Consider the following 24970-nt stretch of genomic DNA (forward strand, 5'->3'; position numbering starts at 1 on the left):
TCTCCTTATTTCCATTCCAATTCTGTTCCACAGTCTGATCAAAACGTCCTCCATTTTTCAGTTTGCAGCTCATTTGCCAAGTCTGTGTATGAGAGGAACAGGAATCTAAAACCAAAACACTCTCGGTCCTGACCTGCATCTCCAAAAATCTGTTTAACTGAAGCCAAACAAAAATGTTTCCTTTGCAGATCAAAAGCTTTGCCACTAAATAAATAACTGCAGCTCAGAATCCAAACCTCTCTGTTCATCCCTCAATCTTTTTATAAAAAACAAATAGAAATATTTATTTTAAGAAAAAGTCTCTGGTTCTCTGTGAGGGGAACCAAAAACCTCCTGCTGAGAAAAGAGAAGTTTTAGACGTGAAGAACTGAGTAACTGCAATGATTTTGGAAATTGAGTTCTTACATACTTCCATTTATTTATACACACATTTCCACACCTCAGCATCAATCCTCATGTGATGCACTCAGTTTAAATCATTCCTCATTACACTGTAAACATCCCTAAATAAATGTGTGAAATGTTCTTATAATCAATTATACAATAAAGACCCTTAAACATTTACAATCAAAAGGAAAAACCATGTTCTTCCAAACCATCAATCAGAGATGCAGAAATGATCATGCAGCAAACAGGCTCATAAACTCAGCTTTATCGTCTTCATTTACATTTCTTCATCACTGCTACTGTATTTGTTACTGTATACTGTATTATCTCCATCTTTAATCTCCATCTTCATCTCCATCTTTATCTGCATTTATCTCTGAGAGTTTAAAACACAGTTCTTCAGAAAGTTCTTCACTCCCATCACTATTCCACATGTTTTGTTGAAATGTCTAAAATAATTTCTATCACCACTCATCATCACCACCCCCATAATCACCAAGTAAAACAGGTAAAAAATAACTGCAGATTTATTGAAAATTCATCTCTGCTGCACTCATTTTTCTGGATCATCCCAAAGATGTTTTTACACTGTGATTGGACTTCAGGACAAACCACCCAGCAGTGTTGGGCAGTAACACATTATCAGTAACACGTTACTTTTGACAGTAACTAATACTGTAACGTGTTACTTTTAACTTTGTTACTGTTACTGTATGGTTTGTAACCCGTTACTTTTATAAATGAATGAATTTGCGCTGAAGTGTAGACTACAGTCTGACCTGTTTACAGCAGAGATGCATTGTAGGTTTGGTGGATGAACCACTGTAAACATGTAGAAGACGCACTGTGGGCGTGTCTCCGTTTATTCAGGTCTGTGCGGCAGTAATGGCGAGTCGAGGCGAGAGCAAGACGAGTTTCTCAAAGTGGAAATACGCTCATTATTTCACTTTAGTTGAGTATAAATACAAAAACTTTGTCAAATGTAAGCTGTGTCTTTCTGGTTCGAAGCTCGTATCTACTGCGATAAACAGCAACTCAATCTGTCGAAGCTTCTCCAGGACCTCCATGCCTGAGGAGCTAGAAGCTAGAAGCTATGCGCTAACCCGGTGTTCTGTTCTACATTGTAGATGGTTTTCATACTTCAGCTGTGAAAGGAACATGTTTAAGAGCTCAACACAACAGCAGAAGCCACTTTAGTGTTTGATTGTGAATCTATTATTCAGCTTGTTTTGTTCTTTATTTCAGAAATCCTTGTGATATATTCAGTGTCTGCTGCTCTGACTTTAATAAAATAGTGTTTAAAAATGACTTTGTGTTTAAGTCAGTTTTGTGTTTGTAGACAATAACGCATAAAAGGGCATTCATGGGAACATTAAAGAAGGTTTTTAAAAAAGGAACAATTCATAACCAATACACAGAAAACAATCTAGAAATATCAATCTTGGAAAGGTGGGTCTCCTACCTGTCAGAGCGCTGATGACAGACAGCAGAAGAAGTGGTTTCCATGGTGACCCCATACTTTTTTTAAAGGGGCACCGTTTAAAATACAGCTAATGAGTCTTCATTAAAGTGATGTCTAGAAGATAAAGAGAAAGAAATAGAGAGAGAGAGAGAGAGAGAGAGAGGTGTTAGTTTATAATGGAAGAAGGTGATAATTTCATGTACGTTTAATTTTCCATTTTTACATCATAAAAATCTTAATGTGTAATAAAAACTCCTTCCAGTTCACACACACACACACACACACACACACACACACACACACACACACACACATTGTGCTAGTGATGGCGTTTGGTGTCTGAGGATCAGGGTTTTGTCGGGACATGAACGAGTTTGTCTGAAATCCTGCTTCTCAGTGCAACACAGAATAAAATCATAATTTAGTGTAATTACAAACTGAAACCTCACCAGAAGCAGGTGCAGGAGAACATCCAGAACCTCACTGCACTATTCAATTAATCAATTTGTTATTGCAGATAATTTCACTTACAAAAATTTCCAAAAAACCTTTCCTTCCAAAAAAATAAAATGAAAATAAGCAGAAATATGAAAAATACATGCAATTATTGATTTTATTAAATGTTATCATGATAAATTAATTGCATTATATTTGAGTGTTAATGTTGTTCATCAGGGACAAACTTGCACTTATAAAGAACATAGTGTATTCATTTTTTTATCACCACATGCTGCCATTGTAAATAAGAACATGTTCTTAATGACTTCAAGTCAAGTCAAGTCAAGTGGCTTTTATTGTCATTTTTACTATACACAGTGGTACACAGTACACAGTAAAAACGAAACAACGTTCCTCCGGAACCCTGGTGCTACACAAAAACAACAAGACAACATAAAGTGCATCGAGTGCAGCCTGGTGCAAACAGTGCAAACAAAAGAACAGTACAGACAGACAGAGTGCAGACAGACAACACAAGACAAGACAAAAGACAAAAACCAAGTATAGCGCCGACTAGTAAACCTACTGTATACTTACATATACAGTACTGTGTGAGGTGAATGTAAAACTATACCCAGGAGAAAATACAAACAGAAAGAGCAATGTAGTGCAAAAAAACAGCAGCAAGGAGGTGCAAAGACAGCATGTAAACATTATACTGTAGTATAAAAGGTGCAAAACAGCATGTAAACATTGTACTGAATATAAACATTGTACTGAATATAGTATAAATAATAATAAATATATAAATGGTGATGGAGTGGATCGAGATGAGTGATGAATGTGTTTAGTCCAGGTTGTACAGTTCAGTTCAGTAACAGTAACACACAGTGAGTGTGTGTGTGTGTGTGCGTGTGTAAGTGAGTGTGTGTGAGTGTGTGTGAGTTCTGTTCAGTTCTGTGTGTTGAGAAGCCTGATGGCTTGTGGAAGAAACTGTTACACAGTCTTGTTGTGACGGCCCGAATGCTTCGGAACCGTTTCCCTGATGGTAGGAGGGTGAAGTATGTGTGTGACGGGTGTGTGTGATCGTCCACAATGCTGTGTGCTTTGCGGATGCAGCGTGTGGTGTAAATGTCCATGATAGAGGGGAGAGAGACTCCGATGATCTTCTCAGCTGTCCTCACTATCCTCTGTAGGGTCTTGCGATCCGAGACGGTGCAATTCCCAAACCAGGCAGTGATGCAGCTGCTCAGAATGCTCTCAATGGTCCCTCTGTAGAACATGGACAGGATGGGGGGAGGGAGGTGGGCTTTCCTCAGCCTTCTCAGAAAGTATAGACGCTGCTGGGCTTTCTTGGTGATGGAGCTGGTGTTAAGTGACCAGGTGAGGTAAAAATAAAGGTAAAACAAACAAATCTGTGTAAAGCTGCTCTGAGACAATGTTCATTATTAAAAGCTCAATACAAATACACATGAATTGAATTGAATCAAATTAATGCTGATTAAGATTTAGAGTGTGAGGAAATAAAATGTAATGAAATAATTTATCTAATTTCCTGTTAAAAGAAATCTTCAGCTTGGGTGTGAGGTGTGTATTTACTGAAAACCAGAAGAGAAGGAATTAATTACAGACTGATGTAAAGAATTCTGTTCTTCTTTAACACACTGAGGTCTGAAATGAAAGATTCATCTGTAGATAAAAAAACAAAAAAGTGATCAAATGTGAATTAACAGACTCATTCTGAGATTCTGCTCCGTGCGAACGTCTGTTCTCAATTTTAAACTATTCAGGAGCAAAGAAGTGAAAAAGAAACGAAAGAATGCAGTGTGATGGAGTTGAAAACACACAGCATCACATTGTTTCCTTTATAGACAGTGTGAGTTTTGGAGTGATATCTCCAGAGTCTGAAGATCAGAACGTCTCCACCTCACATCACTCATGTCTCCACCTCACATCATTCACATCTCCACCTCTCATCATTTATGTCTCCACCTCACATCACTCACGTCTCCACCTCACATTATTCACATCTCCACCTCACATCATTTATGTCTCCACCTCACATCACTCATGTCTCCACCTCACATCATTCACATCTCCACCTCACATCATTTATGTCTCCACCTCACATCACTCACGTCTTCACCTCACATCATTCATGTCTCCACCTCACATCACTCATGTCTCCACCTCACATCATTCACATCTCCACCTCACATCATTTATGTCTCCACCTCACATCACTCACGTCTTCACCTCACATCATTCATGTCTCCACCTCACATCACTCATGTCTCCACCTCACATCATTCACATCTCCACCTCACATCATTTATGTCTCCACCTCACATCACTCACGTCTCCACCTCACATCATTCACGTCTCCACCTCACATCATTTATGTCTCCACCTCACATCACTCGAGTCTCCACCTCACATCATTCACGTCTCCACCTCACATCATTCACGTCTCCACCTCACATCATTCACGTCTCCACCTCACATCATTCACATCTCCACCTCACATCATTTATGTCTCCAACTCACATCTCTCACGTCTTCACCTTACATTATTCACATCAGTGTAAACAGCATGAACTTTTCTTTCTTCAGTGCTTCATGAAACTGAACATCAGTTTGGACTCCTCAGTTCCCCATCAGTGAGATTAAAATTCTTAATGTCTGGTTCCAAATGAGTTCAGAACTTTTAAAAGATCTGCTCAGGATGTTAAAAGGAGAAAGAAAATCCACAGAATCGTGAAATGTTTCAGAATTTCTGGAGCATTTCTAAAAGCAGATGAATGACCCGTGTTTATTGGGTGGCTGATGTTTTCTCTGGGATTTCATCCACAGCAGACTGGAAATATTCAAGACTTCAGCAAAGTGAAAAATATCAAAAATCTCAGCTTCAATTCAATTCATGAGCTGTGAACTTCAATCCAGATCCACAGATCAGTTCTGCACAAAATCCATCAATTATCTTTAAACCATGATGAGAAACATCTAAATATAATTATCTCATCTGTAACTCCATATGCAGGATAAGCTGTATTTATTTATTTATTTATTTATTTATTTATTATTTCCTGCAGGATGGAGAATTTCCTCTAAAAAAAAACCCAAAAAAAACAGAAGAGAAACTGCACTGATGTCTGTCTCCACTGTAACACACATTGCCCTCATTTATTGTGTTTTATCTGTGTGTTCTTTTTATTTCAGTACAATATTCTGTCTAAAATAAATTGAATTATTCGCCTTTACACATCACAGCTCAAGATCTGAAAACAATATCATCTTTTCATCTTTTCACTAAGATCATGAGAAAGAGAAAAATTTATACACACACTGAATAAATTCTCAATACCTCGATCCTTTGCCTACAAGTTTCCTGAAACAGATCTTTCCAGAAGTACTTAAACCTGTTTTAAAAATAAACTCTTCCATTAGCACTGGTTTTGTACCTAAATCCTTCAAACTGCAGTTATCAATCCCCTAATTAAGAAACCTGACCTTCACCCTGTCAGCTGTCCAACTACAGTCCAATATCAAACCTCCTCTTTATCTCCAAGATTCTAGAAATGGTTGTATCTCAGCAGTTCTGCTCACATCTACTGAGGAAGAACATTTATGAAATGTATCAGTCAGGATTTCAGCCTCATCATAGCAAAGAGACGGCACTAGTTAAGGTGATAAATGACTGTTATTGGCCTCTGATCAGAGTTTTGTCTCTTTTCTTGTTTTGCTCGACCTCAGTGCCCCCTAACTCTAACCCTCCACACTCTCTGAGGTAAGGTTTGGTGTTCTGCAACAATCTGTATTAAGCCCACTGCTTTTCTCTTTATATCTGCTGCCTCTGGGTGAAATTATTCATAAACATGGGATTCGCTTCCATTGCTATGCTGATGATACACAGCTGTATATTTCAGCAAAGCCAGATGAGAGATATCAGATTAACAATGTTAAGGAGTGTGTAAAGGACATTAGACAGTGGATGCTTGATAACTTTCTTCTGCTCAACTCAGATAAGACGGAAGTACTTTTACTAGGACCACATGCAGCTAGAAGTAAACTTTCCGATTATGTAGCATCTCTGGATGGTGTTTCTGTCTCAGTGTGTACAGCAGTCAAAGACCTTGGTGTGATTATTGACCCGAGTCTTTCCTTTGAGTCTCACGTGAATAATATCACCAGGATCTCCTTCTTTCACCTTGGAAATATTGCTAAAATTAGAAATATGATGTCGTTACAGGATGCAGAAAAACTAGTAGATGCTTTTGTAACATCTAGATTAGACTACTGTAACGCTTTACTGTCTGGGTGTTGGAGTAAGTGCAGAAATAAGCTTCAGTTAGTTCAGAATGCAGCAGCAAGAGTCCTCACTAGATCTAGAAAATATGATCACATCACCCTGTTTTAATCATCTACACTGCTCCCAATTACATCTCACACTGATTATAAAATACTACTACTGACGATAAAGCACTTAACGCTCTCACGCGCAGTATCTGAGTGAACTTCTGTACCAGTATGATCCTCCACGCCTACTTAGATCAAAAGGTGCAGGTTATTTGTTGGTACCTCAAATAATGAAGACTCCAGCAGGGGGCAGATATTTCACTTATAAACCCCACAGTTATGGAACAACCTTCCAATCAGTGTTCGGGACTCAGACACAGTCTCAGTGTTCAAGTCGAGGCTGAACACATATTTATTTAGTGGAGTGTTTAGTCAGTAGGTGTTTGTGAGGTAAAGGAGCAGATCTGGAGGGATCATGGATATGGAGTGTTTGGTGAACTGGGATATTTGGATGCTGTCGTCTCCTCACTCTCACACGTTCACTCAGGTTTGTTGACGGTGGTGTGGTGGGTCGTCTCTTATCCCAGAGATCCTCATGTCTGTGTTTCCTTCTGCTTCTCCATTTTAGTTCTGCTGCTACAGTGAATCTTACCAGAGTCCAAACTGCACAGTGACATTAACTTTCATACAACAATCGGGAGACTTAATAATCCATATCCTTCTCATCCTGTCACTCTCTTCTCTCTCTCTCTCTCTCTCTTTCTCTCTCACACACAAACACACACACACACACACACACACACACACACACACACACACACAGTGAGAAAGGGAACTTTGAGGATGAATTTGGACTGTAGTTAATATCAACAGTCTGCTACACTGACTCAGGACTACAGTTTGCTTTGATCTCCATCACTGCTTCTCAACATCGTTTATCTGTAATAAATGGACATTCGGTGGCACCCAGATGAGGATGAAGTAACCTCTTGAGTCTGGTTCCTCTCAAGGTTCCTTCCTTCTGCATCTCAGGGAGTTTTTCTTTCACCACAGTCTCCACCGACTTGTTCATCAGGGACAAACTTACACTTATAAGAACTTATTAATGTTTATCTCCACATTATCTGTGTAAAGCTGCTCTGAGACGATGTTCATTGTTCATTGTTGTATAAATAAACATGAAATGACTTTAATTAATAGCAGGCAGAGTAATAAATCCTGTGTTTAAGAGCTGAATTTGGAAGAAAATCCCAACAATCTATTGTTAACTGAGTTCCATAAAGACCCTGAAAATCTGTTTGAGATTAACGTAAACACAGCAGTTAATCACTTGGAGATTTCTGGATTATTTTCAACGCGTCTGATTTTTCCTCCTTAGAAATAATCTTAATAAACAAGTTTTTAACAAATCAAAGAAAATCATGAGGATACCAGTGGAGCAGAACATGTTCTTCTAAATCATTTTCAGAAAAAAGAAGCTATATTAATGATGTTTTGAATATAGAGATGAAATAAAAATTCCAGGTTGGCGGCCATCTTGCCGTTTTTTGTGTTTTTGCTCTGTTTATGTTTGCTCTGTTTGGTTTTCTCCAAATTGCTCTGTCTCCTGGTTCTTGAACTTTTTGAACTTGAACTGTTTTACGCCTGTGTTTTTCCATCTGCCTGTTTCATTATCATTAATAAAGACCGTTTTCGTCATACCCCTGTTGCGTCCTGCATTTGGGTCCTCCCAGTCCTCCTAGCCACGCATCACTGACAGAGAAAACAGATTTAATCACCTTCTCTAAGCTTCTTGACAGCACAATAGCCTTAGAAAAGCTCTTACAGCCTTCACCTGCAAACAATTAAAACTCTCTATTCTCAAGAATGAAAGGCCACACTCTCGGTTCCTCAGGTTCCTCTCAGACAGACACTTCACTTTTTTTTGTTACACAACAATGCAATTCAATTTCCTCCTCAACAGACTCTGTGATTTCCCGCAGGTCCAAAACAGGACAAGTTTTCCACTAGGACTGAAACGCACATTTCCCTGAGAACCTCATGCTGTTTAATGTGTTGTGTGTTTATCTGCATGTTTTTACTTGAGAAACACAAAGGTCACCTACATCTCAGCAGAACAACAGGTCCATCAAGCATGCTGCTAAGATTTCAACTAACTCAACTAATCATTGCCTTCTGATTTTTATGAACTTCTGCATCTTTACATTCCACTTCCTTTATTTATAATTATAACTTCTCCCAGCTTCTGATTTCTGGATTGTGATTGGTCAGAAGGTGTTGACTAATTCTCTATAACAGCAGCTTTGCTAGCAATGCATGTTCATTTTAAATTAGTTTAAATACAATTATTCGTGAGAAGCTAATGTCCACCTGTGCTGATGTTAGAAATTAAGTTCTGAGTGTGTAATGAAAGTAAATCACAGGCAGAACTCGACACATAAATATAAATATACATGTAAATGTATGTCTGAGAAAAGTGCAGGAATTCCAGCAATTTTACAGAACCAGGAGCAGAAACATTACTTGTGAAACATAAGAAATGTTAAATTTTAATGTTTATACTTTACTGAAACTAAAGTAAATTGAATTGAGATTGAAATTGAGAATAATGCAAGTAAATTATGGGGTGCCACAAGGTTCAGTTCTAGGACCCCTGCTTTTCACAATATACATGCTTCCATTAGGAAATATTATTAGGAGGTATGGGATTAGCTTCCACTGTTATGCTGATGATACCCAGCTATATATCTTATCAAAACCAGGCGATACACTCAATTGGCTCGGATAACTGAGTGTGTTAAAGAATTAAAAGACTGGATGACTCATAACTTTCTATTATTAAATTCTGATAAGATTGCTCATCGGGTCAAAAACCAGTACACAGAAGCTCCAGCATTTCAACCTGCATTTCGAAGGATGTTCTGTAACTACTATTTAAATAGTAAAAGACCTGGGAGTTATTTTAAACTCCAACATGTCTTTTAAAAATCATATCAACCATGGTACAAAAACATCTTCCACCTTAGCAATATTGCTAAACTAAGAAACATGTTATCTATATCTGAGAAGCTCATCCATTCGTTTATGACCTCCAGACTGGACTATTGTAATGCATTACTAGGTGGTTCACGCTCCATCACGCTCCCTGAGATCTCAAACCTCTGGACTAGTAGTTCCTAGAATAGCCACAAAAAGTCCACTAAAGGTGGTAGATCATTCTCACATTTAGCTCCTAAACTTTGGAATAGTCTTCCTGACAGTGTTCGGGGCTCAGACACACTGTAACACACACAAAACACCATCACACACACCCCAACACTGTCACACACTCAACTCTATCACTCACACCCCCATCACATCACAAACCCCAACACCATTACACACCACCCTACTCTCTCTCTTTTTATGCCTCTTCCTCTGTCCATCTCTGTCACTTTTTTCCCAAAGGTTAAATAAACTGATGACTTTAATCAAAAGACAATTACACCGGTGAGGGCAAGAGTTAATTATCCCCCACCCAAGGAGAGTGAGCACACCTGAATAGAGACACTTTTATTCTGCAGAGATGTGTAAAAAGATACAGGAGTAAACTCCAGGGAAACAAAGTATCATGATGAGGATGAGGAGAAAACGTGAAATTCCCAACTGAATAAAGCAGAAAAGTTAAAGAAAAATACAATGAAGCTCTTGGTGTAGATTTATTTATTGATGGAAACTCAAAGCACGTTTGTACGTCACTAAGGACATGGACATCTGCTAAATGCCACAAATGTAAATGTAAATGTTGGACATAAGTTTGTCAAATATACCAAACATATAAAACTATATCTGTGGCTTCATAAACACCTCATATATTACAATAATACATTCTGCTTCCTTAGAAGGAATAGTATAAAAATAAATAAAAGATACACATAAAGCTGAAAAGTCTCTCAAAATAAGCAGCATAGTTGTGAATGTGTTTTATTCAGATCTAGAGGAGAAAGATTACACAAAATAAATAAAGAGCAGGCAATAAAAAGTCAGACAATCAGCCTGATAATCAAATACCATGCTCCACTTTTCATTAAAGTTCTTCTCACATCTCCTTCACACCTCAGTGTTTGACATAAAAAAGCTAAAAGGCTGAAAATCATCTCTCATAGTGGCCTCTAATCTATAAAACTAAACACTTCGCCAAACTGTGATAAGCGTCTTCAAACTCCATCACGCTCTGGAATGATTCCATGGAGAAGTGAGATTAAAGCATTTTTTCAATCAATACTGTCCCTTTTACGCTGTGTAATGGAATACCTCAGGAATTTACTGAATAGGAAGTTAATGGCCATGTGAAGGGGGTGATGGAGGTGATGAAGGTGTATTTGTGGAGGTGACAATCTGCAGCTAAGGAGCAGAAGCACATAACTCTCCTAACATAAACCGTTTAAAGCTGTTCCATGACTGAACTTAAGTGTTGTTACTGAAAAGTCTCTCCTGCATGAGTGATGTATCCTGTAAGACATGAAGGTGCATTAAATTTAGAAATGCACAATTCTAATACAGACTGATTCAACACAACACACACACACACACACACACACACACATATATATATACAGTGAGGAAAATAAGTATTTGAACACCCTGCTATTTTGCAAGTTCTCCCACTTAGAAATCATGGAGGGGTCTGAAATTGTCATCGTAGGTACATAGTCTAAAAAAAAATCCAGAAATCACAATGTAGGATTTTTTACCTATTTATTTGTATGATACAGCTGCAAATAAGTATTTGAACACCTGAGAAAGTCAATGTTAATATTAGGTACAGTAGCCTTTGTTTGCAATTATAGAGGTCAAACGTTTCCTGTAGTTTTTCACCAGGTTTGCACACACTGCAAGAGGGATTTTGGCCCACTCCTCCACACAGATCTTCTCTAGATCGGTCAGGCTTCTGACCTGTCGCTGAGAAACACAGAGTTTGAGCTCCCTCCAAAGATTCTCTATTGGGTTTAGGTCTGGAGACTGGCTAGGCCATGCCAGAACCTTGATATGCTTCTTACAGAGCCACTCCTTGGTTATCCTGGCTGTGTGCTTCGGGTCATTGTCATGTTGGAAGACCCAGCCCAGACCCATCTTCAATGCTCTAACTGAGGAAAGGAGGTTGTTCCCCAAAATCTCGCAATACATGGCCCCGGTCATCCTCTCCTTAATACAGTGCAGTCGCCCTGTCCCATGTGCAGAAAAACACCCCCAAAGCATGATGCTACCACCCCCATGCTTCACAGTAGGGATGGTGTTCTTGGGATGGTACTCATCATTCTTCTTCCTCCAAACACGTTTAGTGAAATTATGACCCAAAAGTTCTATTTTGGTCTCATCTGACCACATGACTTTCTCCCATGACTCCTCTGGATCATCCAAATGGTCATTGGCAAACTTAAGACATGCCTGGACATGTGCTGGTTTAAGCAGGGGAATCTTCCGTGCCATGCATGATTTCAAACCATGACGTCTTAGTGTATCACCAACAGTAACCTTGGAAACGGTGGTCCCAGCTCTTTTCATGGCATTGACCAGCTCCTCCCGTGTAGTTCTGGGCTGATTTCTCACCTTCCTTAGGATCATTGAGACCCCACGAGGTGAGATCTTGCATGGAGCCCCAGTCCGAGGAGATTGACAGTCATGTTTAGCTTCTTCCATTTTCTAATGATTGCTCCAACAGTGGACCTTTTTTCACCAAGCTGCTTGGCAATTTCCCCGTAGCCCTTTCCAGCCTTGTGGAGGTGTACTATTTTGTCTCTAGTGTCTTTGGACAGCTCTTTGGTCTTGGCCATGTTAGTAGTTGGATTCTTACTGATTGTATGGGGTGGACAGGTGTCTTTATGCAGCTAACGACCTCAAACAGGTGCATCTTATTTAGGATAATAAATGTAGTGGAGGTGGACATTTTAAAGGCAGACTAACAGGTCTTTGAGGGTCAGAATTCTAGCTGATAGACAGGTGTTCAAATACTTATTTGCAGCTGTATCATACAAATAAACAGTTTAAAAATCATATATTTTGATTTCTGGATTTTTTTTTTAGATTATGTCTCTCACAGTGGACATGCACCTACGATGACAATTTTAGACCCCTCCATGATTTGTAAGTGGGAGAACTTGCAAAATAGCAGAGTGTTAATACTTATTTTCCTCACTATATATATATATATATATATATATATATATATATATATATATATATATAATTGTTTATGATGTTTATTTTTTAAAAGAAAAAAAAGGGTTGAGTTTGGAGATAAACTGTGAGACTTGAAACAGATTATAAAATATTCAGCACATGCACACAATAAAAGCATCTGCCCCTAAACTGTGGTGTATTTAAAGCTTCTTCATGTTCAGATTTTAGATCCTAATATTATCAGCAGTGACACTGAAGTGACATCAGAGCAGTAAATACATTTCCTGTCTTGTTTTTTAAACATCCTGATTGAATTCCCAGAGGAATCCTGGCAGAGTTACAGATACTGAAAGAAGAACCTGGAGAATTGGTTGCACATTTCCATATGGAAATTACTGAAGTGTTTACATGTTTACACAATGCTCCTGAGGGACGACAACTCACGTTAGTGCAGAATACACAGCATTGTGATATCAAAAACACACAGAATTACATGCTTAAAAATAAAAAAAGGAAAAAAATCTATAAGCCATGGCTGATTGGAGCACTCAAGGGTACATCATCCTTCTCCATCAAAATGAAATTCAACACCATCACAAAGTCTTTCTGAGGGAAAACATGTTTGATTGCCATTAGACAGAATTATAAATATCCTTGCTGAGGGACTTTAAGGGATTAGATTGTGAACTTCAGCTGCATTAAAGATTCTTGTGAAATCTTCTCAGCACACACACACACACACACACACACACACACACACACACACACACACACCCACCTACAGTACAAACACTCACACCTGGCCCTCAACCACCTAGACAACAAGGACTCTTATGTACGGATGCTGTTCATAGACTTCAGCTCAGCATTCAACACGATCGTCCCTCAGCACCTGATTGAGAAGTTAAGCCTACTGGGCCTGAACACCTCCTTCTGTAACTGGATCCTGGACTTCATGAATGGGAGACCTCAGTCAGTCCGGATCATGAACAGCATCTCCAGCACCACCACACTGAGCACTGGAGCCCCTCAGGGCTGTGTGCTCAGCCCACTGCTGTTCACTCTGCTGACTCAATGCACAGCTCGAATCATATCATCAAGTTTGTCGATGACACAACCGTGGTGGGTTTCATCAGCAAGAACGACGAGTCAGCATACAGAGAGGAGGTGCAACAGTTAACAGCCTGGTGTGGAGCAAACAACCTGTCTCTGAACGTCGACAAAACTAAAAAGATGGTTGTTGACTTCAGGAGAACACAGAGTGACCACTCTCCACTTAACATCGAGTGATCCTCCATGGAGATCGTCAAGAGCACCAAATTCCTTGGTGTTCATCTGGCGGACAACCTCACCTGGTCACTCAACACCAGCTCCTTCACCAAAAAAGCCCAGCAGCGTCTCTACTTCCTGAGAAGGCTGAGGAAAGCTAATCTTCCTCTCCCGATCCTGACCATGTTCTACAGAGGGACCATTGAGAGCATCTTGAGCAGCTGCATCACTGCCTGGTTTGGGAACTGCACCGTCTCGGACCACAAAACCCTACAGAGAATAGTGAGGACGGCTGAGAAGATCATCGGAGTCTCTCTCTCCTCTATCATGGACACTTACACCGCACGCTGCATCCGCAAAGCAAACAGCATTGTATACGACCACACACACCCATCACACACACTTTTCACACACCCCTTCACCCTCCTGCCATCAGGGAAGCGGTTCCGAAGCATTCAGGCTGTCACATCCAGACTGTGCAACAGTTTCTTCCCTCAAGCCATCAGGCTCCTCAACAAAGAACTGAACTGAACTCTCTCTCACACACACACACACACACACACACACACACACTGTTTGACTAATCTGTACAAACCGGACTTAAAACACACTCGTACTCACTTCACACACCCATGATTCAGTACCACTCACACTAAATCAGTACCACAAGTGTTTACATGCTGTTTTTGCACATCTTCCTGGATTGCTGCTATTTGTTATTTTGCACAATATTCTGTCTACATTTCTGCTCCTGTTCACTTTATCTCATTACAACAGGTTTACTGGCGGAGCTATTTTGTGTTTTGTGTATTGTCTTTTACTGTCCTGTGTTGTCTGTTTGCACTGTTTGCACCAGGTTACACACACGCACTTTATGTGGCAAGGATTTTTCTTACTAGTCCTCGGCCCTGTGTTTTTTTGTTTCTGTGATTGTTGTTTTATGTTGTTTTATGTAGCATCAGGGTTCAGGAGGAACGTGGTTTCATTTCACTGTGTACTGCGTCAGATATATATGCTTGAAATGACAATAAAAGCTTTTTGACTTGACATACACACACAATACACCTACACACACACACACACACACACACACACACACACACACACACACACACACACATACTTACTTGCACACATCACTAGCACACACACACATACATACTTACTTACTTACACACATCACACACACAGACACACACACACACACACACACATACCTACAGTGCAAACACTCAAACCTACATACACACATACATACACACAATACACCTACATACACACACCCACTCACATCTGCATACACACACCAAACACACACACACATATACACACACTCACACCTACATACTGTACATACATACACATGCGCAAACACACACACACAGACACACACACACACACACACACACACACAGATGATGTAATCCGGAGTGTGATCAGAGATATATAGATTTCTGTACTGGTGTTTATCAGAGTGAACAGTAGTGTGTTCCAGCGTGAGACTCGGCAGGACGGCTCTAATTAGATTTCTCACCGCGTGGTAGATCGGACTGAAGAGACGATTCCAACATGACTGAGACGAGCCTCCATGCAAACAAGACAATTAACCCACTGCGTCAGCGTGATTTCACTCATTACTGAGTGAGAATTCAGAAAGATATCAGGAATAAAAATGTATATTTAAATGAAGCAGGAGGTGAAACACGTTCTGCTGATAGACACATTTATTTATTTATTAGGCATGTTTATCTAGAATAAAACCGGATTAATCAAGAAATTTATCAGATACATCAACATCTGTACAATGTTTTGAATAAAACCCAGGATCAATATTTATTTAATTATTATAACAAAATGTGGCATTAAAATATTACTATTGACGTCTGCACATTACCAACAACTTTATATACCTTCACCTGCCTTCACACCTTACACACTCTTCACACCTAAACACCTTACACACTTCACACAACTAAACACCTTACACACCTAAACACCTAAACACCTTACACATCTAAACACCTTGCACGACTAAACACCTTACACACTTCACACAACTAAACACCTGAACACCTTACACACTAAACACCTTATACACTCTACACACCTAAACACCTTACACACTTTACACAACTAAACACCTTACACACTCTTCACACCTAAACACCTTACACACTTCACACAACTAAACACCTGAACACCTTACACACCTAAACACCTTACACACCTAAACACCTTGCACAACTAAACACCTTACACACTTTACACAACTAAACACCTGAACACCTTACACACCTAAACACCTTATACACTCTATACACCTAAACACCTTACACACTTTACACAACTAAACACCTTACACACTCTACACACCTAAACATCTTACACACTTTACACAACTAAACACCTGAACACCTTACACACCTAAACACCTTGCACAACTAAACACCTTACACACTTTACACACCTACACACTTTACACTCTTTACACAACTAAACACCTGAACACCTTACACACTTTACACAACTAAACACCTGAACACCTTACACATCTAAACACCTTGCACACCTAAACACTTTTCACACCTAAACACCTTACACACTTTACACAACTAAACACCTTACACTCTTCACACCTAAACACCTTACACACTTTACACAACTAAACACCTTACACTCTTCACACCTAAACACCTTACACACTTCACACAACTAAACACCTGAAAACCTTACACACCTAAACACCTTATACACTCTACACACCTAAACACCTTACACACTTTACACAACTAAACACCTTACACACTCTTCACACTAAACACCTTACACACTTCACACAACTAAACACCTGAACACCTTACACACCTAAACACCTTATACACTCTACACACCTAAACACCTTACACACTTTACACAACTAAACACCTTACACTCTTCACACCTAAACACCTTACACACTTCACACAACTAAACACCTGAACACCTTGCACACCTAAACACCTTACACACCTAAACACCTTGCACAACTAAACACCTTACACACTTTACACAACTAAACACCTGAACACCTTACACACCTAAACACCTTATACACTCTACACACCTAAACACCTTACACACTTTACACAACTAAACACCTTACACACTCTACACACCTAAACATCTTACACACTTTACACAACTAAACACCTGAACACCTTACACACCTAAACACCTTGCACAACTAAACACCTTACACACTTTACACACCTACACACTTTACACTCTTTACACAACTAAACACCTGAACACCTTACACACTTTACACAACTAAACACCTGAACACCTTACACACCTAAACACCTTATACACTCTACACACCTAAACACCTTACACACTTTACACAACTAAACACCTTACACTCTTCACACCTAAACACCTTACACACTTTACACAACTAAACACCTTACACTCTTCACACCTAAACACCTTACACACTTCACACAACTAAACACCTGAAAACCTTACACACCTAAACACCTTATACACTCTACACACCTAAACACCTTACACACTTTACACAACTAAACACCTTACACACTCTTCACACCTAAACACCTTACACACTTCACACAACTAAACACCTGAACACCTTACACACCTAAACACCTTATACACTCTACACACCTAAACACCTTACACTTTACACAACTAAACACCTTACACACTCTTCACACCTAAACACCTTACACACTCTACACACCTAAACACCTGAACACCTTGCACACCTAAACACCTTACACACCTAAACACCTTGCACAACTAAACACCTTACACACTTTACACAACTAAACACCTGAACACCTTACACACCTAAACACCTTATACACTCTACACACCTAAACACCTTACACACTTTACACAACTAAACACCTTACACACTCTACACACCTAAACATCTTACACACTTTACACAACTAAACACCTGAACACCTTACACACCTAAACACCTTGCACAACTAAACACCTTACACACTTTACACACCTACACACTTTACACTCTTTACACAACTAAACACCTGAACACCTTACACACCTAAACACCTTACACACTTTACACACCTAAACAACTTGCACAACTAAACACCTTACACTCTTTACACACCTAAACACTTTTCACACCTAAACACCTGAACACCTTACACACCTAAACACCTTACACACCTAAACACCTTACACACTTTACAGACCTGAACACCTTACACACCATAACACCTTACACACATTTTCCACACTTGAACACCTTACACACCTTAACACTTTACACACTTTTCACACCTACACACCTGAACACCTTACACACTTTACACATCTAAGCACTTTCCACACCTAAACACCTTACGCAATTTACACACACACTTCACCACTATGCTTCCATACATATTTGTTTTATTTATTTATTTATTTATTTATTTATTGTAAAATTCAATATAATTGCTTCAGAAAATTTCAATTAATAATTAACAAAATAAAATGTCTGTTGCATTTTATACTTTTGTTTAAATAATTATGATTAGCATCAACATTATAGCTTTACTAATCCACTCTGCAGGATTGTGTGATTTACCTTTAACTTTAACTAAAAAATTCAGAGCTGTTTTTCTGATCCTGATACACATTTCTCCAGATTTATGTTATTTATGGTTTACTGAAGGAGTGAAATAAGTTCTCAGCTCTGAAATTAAAAATATATTTTATTATAATATAAACATTAACTTTCCTTTTGAACTCATTAAATTTGTCTTTTTTATTTCTGAGTTTTATTTTAGTTAATTTTCATTTGACTTTTTAAAATGTCAAACAGATAAATTAGGCACATATTAATGTTTAAAAATAAATAAAATATAGATTTTTATTATTTTAATTTCTCACAGTGAAGTAAAAGCATCAGGGTGCAGCACAGCTTCACACTTCACTCTCAATTCTTCCACTTTATTTCAGGGCCGGTATTCATTTATTTTTCTGAATAATAAGTTTATTAAAAAAAGCAGAACACTTTGATTCTATCAGGTTATCAGGGTTTTAGTCATAAGCCAGTAAAAAAAAAAAAGTAAATAATAACTGCGCTAAGCGATTAGCATGAAGATTGCTGCATTGTAAATCTGCAAACAGTAAGCTAAAGAATGTAAACTCTTGGGGTTTTGCCAAATGAATAGACTGAACAGAGACACACCTGTCGCAGGAGGTGTGTCAGGCTTTTCTGGGTGATTAATGGCGCAAGGTTTTTATTTCCCCAGAGCTTTAGGCTGAACAGAAGTGCTTTATTGCAGAAAGAGCTGAAACTCAGAAATTAAAGCCAACACACGGAATAATTTCCCCGTCACACTCATAGATTCTAATAATTATATTTATTTAATTAATAGTTTGTTTAATAAATAATATATCTATTTATTTAGATTTCGATTATGATGTTTAGAAATTATGTAATAGTCAAGTCAAGTCAAGTCGAGTTTATTTCTATTGCACTTTTCACAACAGACATCGTCTCAAAGCAGCTTTACAGAACCTAACAGTGAAGGTGAATGATGTGTGTTTATCCCTGATGATCACCATGGAGACTGTGGTGAAGGAAAAACTCCCTTAGATGTTATGAGGAAGAAACCTTGAGAGGAACCAGACTCAAAAGCAGAACCTCATCCTCATTTGGGTGACATCAAGAGTGTGATTATAGTCTTTAAACACTACAGAACACTGGAGAGTGAGAACTAACATGAGCACTGAAGTGTGTGATTATAAATAATGTGTAACATTTTACTAAAGTGCAATTTTTAAAGAATAAAAATTAAATATTTAATTTATTATAAAAGGAAATAAATGTATTTTAAACATTGCAAATAAATGTATTGTTTATTACAAATAAGCAAATACAAATAAATAATAAATGTTTTCATTTTACATGTCCACAAACAATGAGAAAAAAGTCAGAATTTTACTTATTTTTACTCATGTGCACACACACACACACACACACACACACACACACACACACACACACACACACACACACGCGCACACACACACACACTTATTGTACACACACTTTGCTCCAAAAAGTGATGAACTTGAGGTCAGGAGTAAGTAGTCAGGATTTGTCGAGCCGTGAGGAGATGTGATTCGAGCACCAGAGGAATATCAGCAGAAAAAAAAATCTGCTTTAATGAAGTGCAAATTCAGTACCACTGATGTAGTCGCTTTAATTCACTTCTCAAAATAACAAATATCTGCTATTATACCACGTGAAACAGTCACATGACACGTACTAACAAATCAGTACCTCTGTTCTGGTTCAGCTCAGTCTGTGGAAAAAGAGAAGTGATGTCTGTTTCTTTTAAAGAAAAATAAAGTGTCAGTAACCTGCTTGTTGTGAATAATTCAGCTCAATATCTCCAGACTTTTGCAGATGCATAAAGATATTTACTTGAAAGTTTAAAGACCACCAAAGAACAACAAGTACATTTTAAAATATTCCTGAGGTCCAAATATTCAGCAGATCGTCTGGCATACACTTATTATTCCTCTCACAGCCAACGTCTTTGCCTTCTGTTTGTTTTCTGAGGTTAAATGACTGACAGCAAACACACAGAGAATTTAACCAGGTTCTAAGACACTCCACTCTGGAGTAGAACATTCAGCCACCTTAATTCTTAATAAATGAGTTCAGGTTAAGTTAAAGTCATTAATGGCTGAAATGCAATCGTTGGAACTGTACAAGGTTAAACAGGAAGTTAAAGTGTCACTGTCAAAAAAGTAAAAATAGTCCACAAGAGTTTCCTTAAAAAAAGCAGCAGGTGAGAAAATGTGAGAAATTTAAGTCTGATCATGAAGTTAATTCACAAAGAAGTTCTAGCTTAAAAACTGGCTTGTGAATTTCAGTCTCAGGCCTTTAACAAACATCGCATCCAGGCGATCACAAACTACAAGACAACATCACCTGCTTGTGACCGTGAAGCCTCCCTCCCAGATGCGCTGAATGACTTCTACGCCCGGTTTGAGGAGAGGAAGACCACCCCTCCTCCCACTGACCAGGGGCTCTGTCTAACCACAGCTGAAGTGAGGAAAACTCTATGCAGAGTTAACACACGGAAGTCTGCTGGACCTGACAACTTCCTGGCAGAGTGCTCAGGGAATGTGCACAACAGCTAGCAGATGTCTTCACTGACATCTTCAACATCTGCTTGAGCAGTAACGTTGTTCCCACGTGCTTCAAGACAACGACCATTGTTCCCGTGACAAAGAAGTCTACACTCAAAAAAATGAAATGTGGCTGCTGTTGGTCCAAAGAATATAACTGCGTTGAAATTAAATAATGTACTTAAGTTTGTGTATTAAAATTAAAAGAGTCGTGTTGACAAAATTTAAAAATAGTACAATTTCAGTTTAACACAACTAATTTAAGTAAAACGAATGAAACAGAGTTGTGTTGCTTCTGCAGTACCGCGCTTTGGTCAACAGGTGGAGTAATATCCGCACATGCGCAGATGAAAAGCAGATTCAACGCGCACTTTTCTGCTCTGTTTTTGATCGGCGCCATTTAATGGGAATCAGTTTAAACAAAGTTCACGCTGCAAAAAGAGAAAAAAAGCGAAGATTTTTCCTTGTGGACACACAGTCACGTGAGATATTACTTTTTTATCTATATATATTGAGGATGTCATTAGGTTTGGTTGGTTAATCGCGAATAATCTAATGTTTTGTATAATATTTTCATGATGTTACCGTGTTCCTCGTGTGTAAGTTTCACATTCATGTTAGTTACGTTCTTGTTTTTCGCTTTAGATTAATTTATATTTGTTGAAATGTGATTATTTGATTTTATTATTCGATTCTTATTATTAGGATAATATTAATCTTTGCTGTTTGTCTTTGTCTAGCAGGAGGACGGCAGTGATCGGATATTAGTAGGCCACCTACTAATATATTTATATATATATATATATATATATATATATATATATATATATATATATGTGTGTGTGTGTGTGTGTGTGTGTGTGTGTGTGTGTGTGTGTGTGTGTTTATACAAATGAGTGCAATTCTCTTACACTGACTATTGGATGTTCCACATGGCACCTCATGACAAAGAAAACTCTGAGGATTTAAGATCTAGAATTGTTGCTCTCCACAAAGTTGCCGAGGCTGAATATTCGTTAACAGCCTGAAATTGAGTTACAGTACAGAGGCTTTCCAAGAGGGGTTCTACTTGAAATAGGCCTCGTATGGTTCCATCAAAGAAGTCGAGTCCTTGCACTGTGCGTCAGGTGCAGAATTGCTGCAGCATTGCTTTAAAGGTTGCAAAAGCAGAAGCTTCGCTTGTCAGTGCTCAGACCATACTCTACACACTGCAACGTCGGTTTGCAGGCCATCGTCCCAGAAGGAGCCTCTTCTGAAGCTGCTCATAAGAAAACCCACAAACAGTTTGCTGAAGACGACCTGTCCAAGAGCATGAATTTCTGGAACCATGTCCTTTGATGAGACTAAGATAAACTTGTCTGGCTCAGATGGAGTCCAGCGTGTGTAGAGAATTTTGTGTCCAGTCACAAAATTGCGTACAGTCAAGCATGGTGGTGGTAGCATCATGAGCTGTGGTTCATTGCGAGAAACGTGGATTCCAACATGTACTGTGACATTTTGCTGCACCTGACGCACAGTGCGAGGACTCGACTTCTTTGATGGACGAGGCCTATTCCAAGTAGAACCCGTCTTGGAAAACCTCTGTGCCGTAACTCAATTTCAGGGTGTTACCGAATCTGAGACTTTTCATTTGGAACCAGACGGTTTTAATGAAACAATATTCACCAGAGTTGTGTTTTTGCACCTGCAACAATTGGAACAACTCTAACCTCAAAGATTATTGTCAATCTTTTCCATAGCAGAAATTGAAAAATTCTCCAGATTTAGGACCATTTTTGGATGTCTTTTACTGGTCGCTAGGATTGACAAACTTGACTTTTGTAAAAAACATCACAGTGGGATAATCTGTATGATGCTACTTAAAGTTTTAGATGTACAGTAAAGTGCTAACTTATGTTCATTTTTCATTGTACAGAATGTCTCCATCGAAAAAAAACGTGAATGCATCCTGAAAGCCCTTACTGTCTACCTGACTGAAGACCATCAAACCTTGTGAAGGAGTATATGGTAAGTCATTTACATTTTTCTAAAGATATTTTATGTTTCTGTGCAACAAACTCCTCCTCTCCCCCTTGAACTGTTGGTAATTCTCTGTTTATACTTAATATTTTTAGGCTGTTAAACATGATGTCATTGCAACCTCGATGCACAACACCACCCTGGAATCTATGACCTTGTACATGAAGGAGCAGATGCTACAGACCCATATGAAGATGTTGGCATCATCATTAAAGGCATCCAAATATTTGAAAACCTGAACAATGTGGCAAATGCATGTTCTGCGATACTTGGTCTAATTTATGCATTAAACTTGGCTTACTCACAAGATCTGAGAAACACTTTTGAAGTATTTCAAAAGTTATTTATGGAACTAAATGCAAACAAGCATTCAAACAAGGTCCAGGTCCTGGAAAATAAACTCTTGTCATAAGGCAGGCATGTTTTCTCCATAAAGTTGTGCTGTTTGCTGTAGCAGTACATTTGTTTCAGTACTGATCGTGTTCATTCCTTCATGTTGGTCTTGCATTGAATAACTGATGCATTGTTAGCTTTGGAAAAAGGAAATATTAAAAAATAGGGCTTTTGTATTATTAGTTTTGTACTATTATTTTGTAAATGCTTATATGCTTTATTAGTATTTTTGTAATAAGTAAAAATAAATTTTGTACTGTACACATTCTTGTTGGAAAAAAAATGTAAATACCTGTAGATTCATTGAATAAACTAATCAATAAAACTGGATTATTTGTTTTGGTTGAAGGCAACAATATAAATTTTAGAATAATTAAACTTAATTAACTAAATATATTAAAACTAAATTAGGAATGTTAAGTTGATTTAACTAAACAACATTACATTAACTTTATGTAATTAACTTAAGTTTACTGAAATTAATATTGTTAATTAAATGCAACCTAACTGAGTTACGTGGAACCTGTTGACATAAGAAAGTTAAGTAAGTCCAACATATCATTTTTTTGAGTGTACCATATCCTGCCTCAATCCTGCTCACTCCCATCGTGATGAAGTGCTTCGAGAGGCTCGTCATGAGGCACATCAAGACCCAGCTCCCACCCTCCCTGGACCCCATGCAGTTTGCGTATCGTCCAAACATTCAACACATTCATCCCTCAGCACCTGATTGAGAAGTTAAGCCTACTGGGCCTGAACACCTCCTTCTGTAACTGGATCCTGGACTTCATGAATGGGAGACCTCAGTCAGTCCGGATCATGAACAGCATCTCCAGCACCACTACACTGAGCACTTGGACCCCCCAGGGCTGTGTGGTCAGCCCACTGCTGTTCACTCTGCTGACTCATGACTGAGTAGCAATGCACAGCTCGAATCATATCATCAAGTTTGCTGATGACACGACTGTGGTGGATCTAATCAGCAAGAACGACGAGTCAGCATACAGAGAGGAGGTGCAACGGTTAACAGCCTGGTGTGGAGCGAACAACCTGACTCTGAACGTCGACAAAACAAAAGAGATGGTTGTGGACTTCAGGAGAGCACAGAGCGACCAATCTCCACTGATTATTGATGGATCCTTAGTGGAGATCGTCAAGAGCATCAAATTCCTTGGGGTTCATTTGGCGGATAACCTCACCTGGTCACTTAACACCAGCTCCATCACCAAGAGCCCAGCAGCGTCTCTACTTCCTGAGAAGGTTAAGGAAAGCCCATCTCCCTCCCCCCATCCTGACCATGTTCTACAGAGGGACCATTGAGAGCATCTTGAGCAGCTGCATCACTGCCTGGTTTGGGAACTGCACCGTCTCGGACTG

General features: G+C 38.8%; 1 protein-coding gene across 2 annotated transcripts in view; it reads right to left on the reverse strand.

The window, feature by feature from the left end:
• The window catches only part of cntn5 (contactin 5), a 116806-nt gene that overhangs the window by 81005 nt on the left and 10831 nt on the right, over positions 1-24970 (reverse strand). For both annotated transcript variants that reach the window (XM_046865003.1, XM_046865002.1), the window contains exon 2: positions 1850-1963. In XM_046865003.1, coding sequence (XP_046720959.1) covers positions 1850-1904 — 55 coding nt within the window. In that variant the 5' untranslated portion in view covers positions 1905-1963. The remainder of the gene's footprint in view (positions 1-1849; positions 1964-24970) is intronic.

The sequence above is a fragment of the Silurus meridionalis genome, chromosome 13 (genome assembly GCF_014805685.1).
Source record: "Silurus meridionalis isolate SWU-2019-XX chromosome 13, ASM1480568v1, whole genome shotgun sequence".
Classification (NCBI taxonomy): Eukaryota; Metazoa; Chordata; class Actinopteri; order Siluriformes; family Siluridae; genus Silurus; species Silurus meridionalis.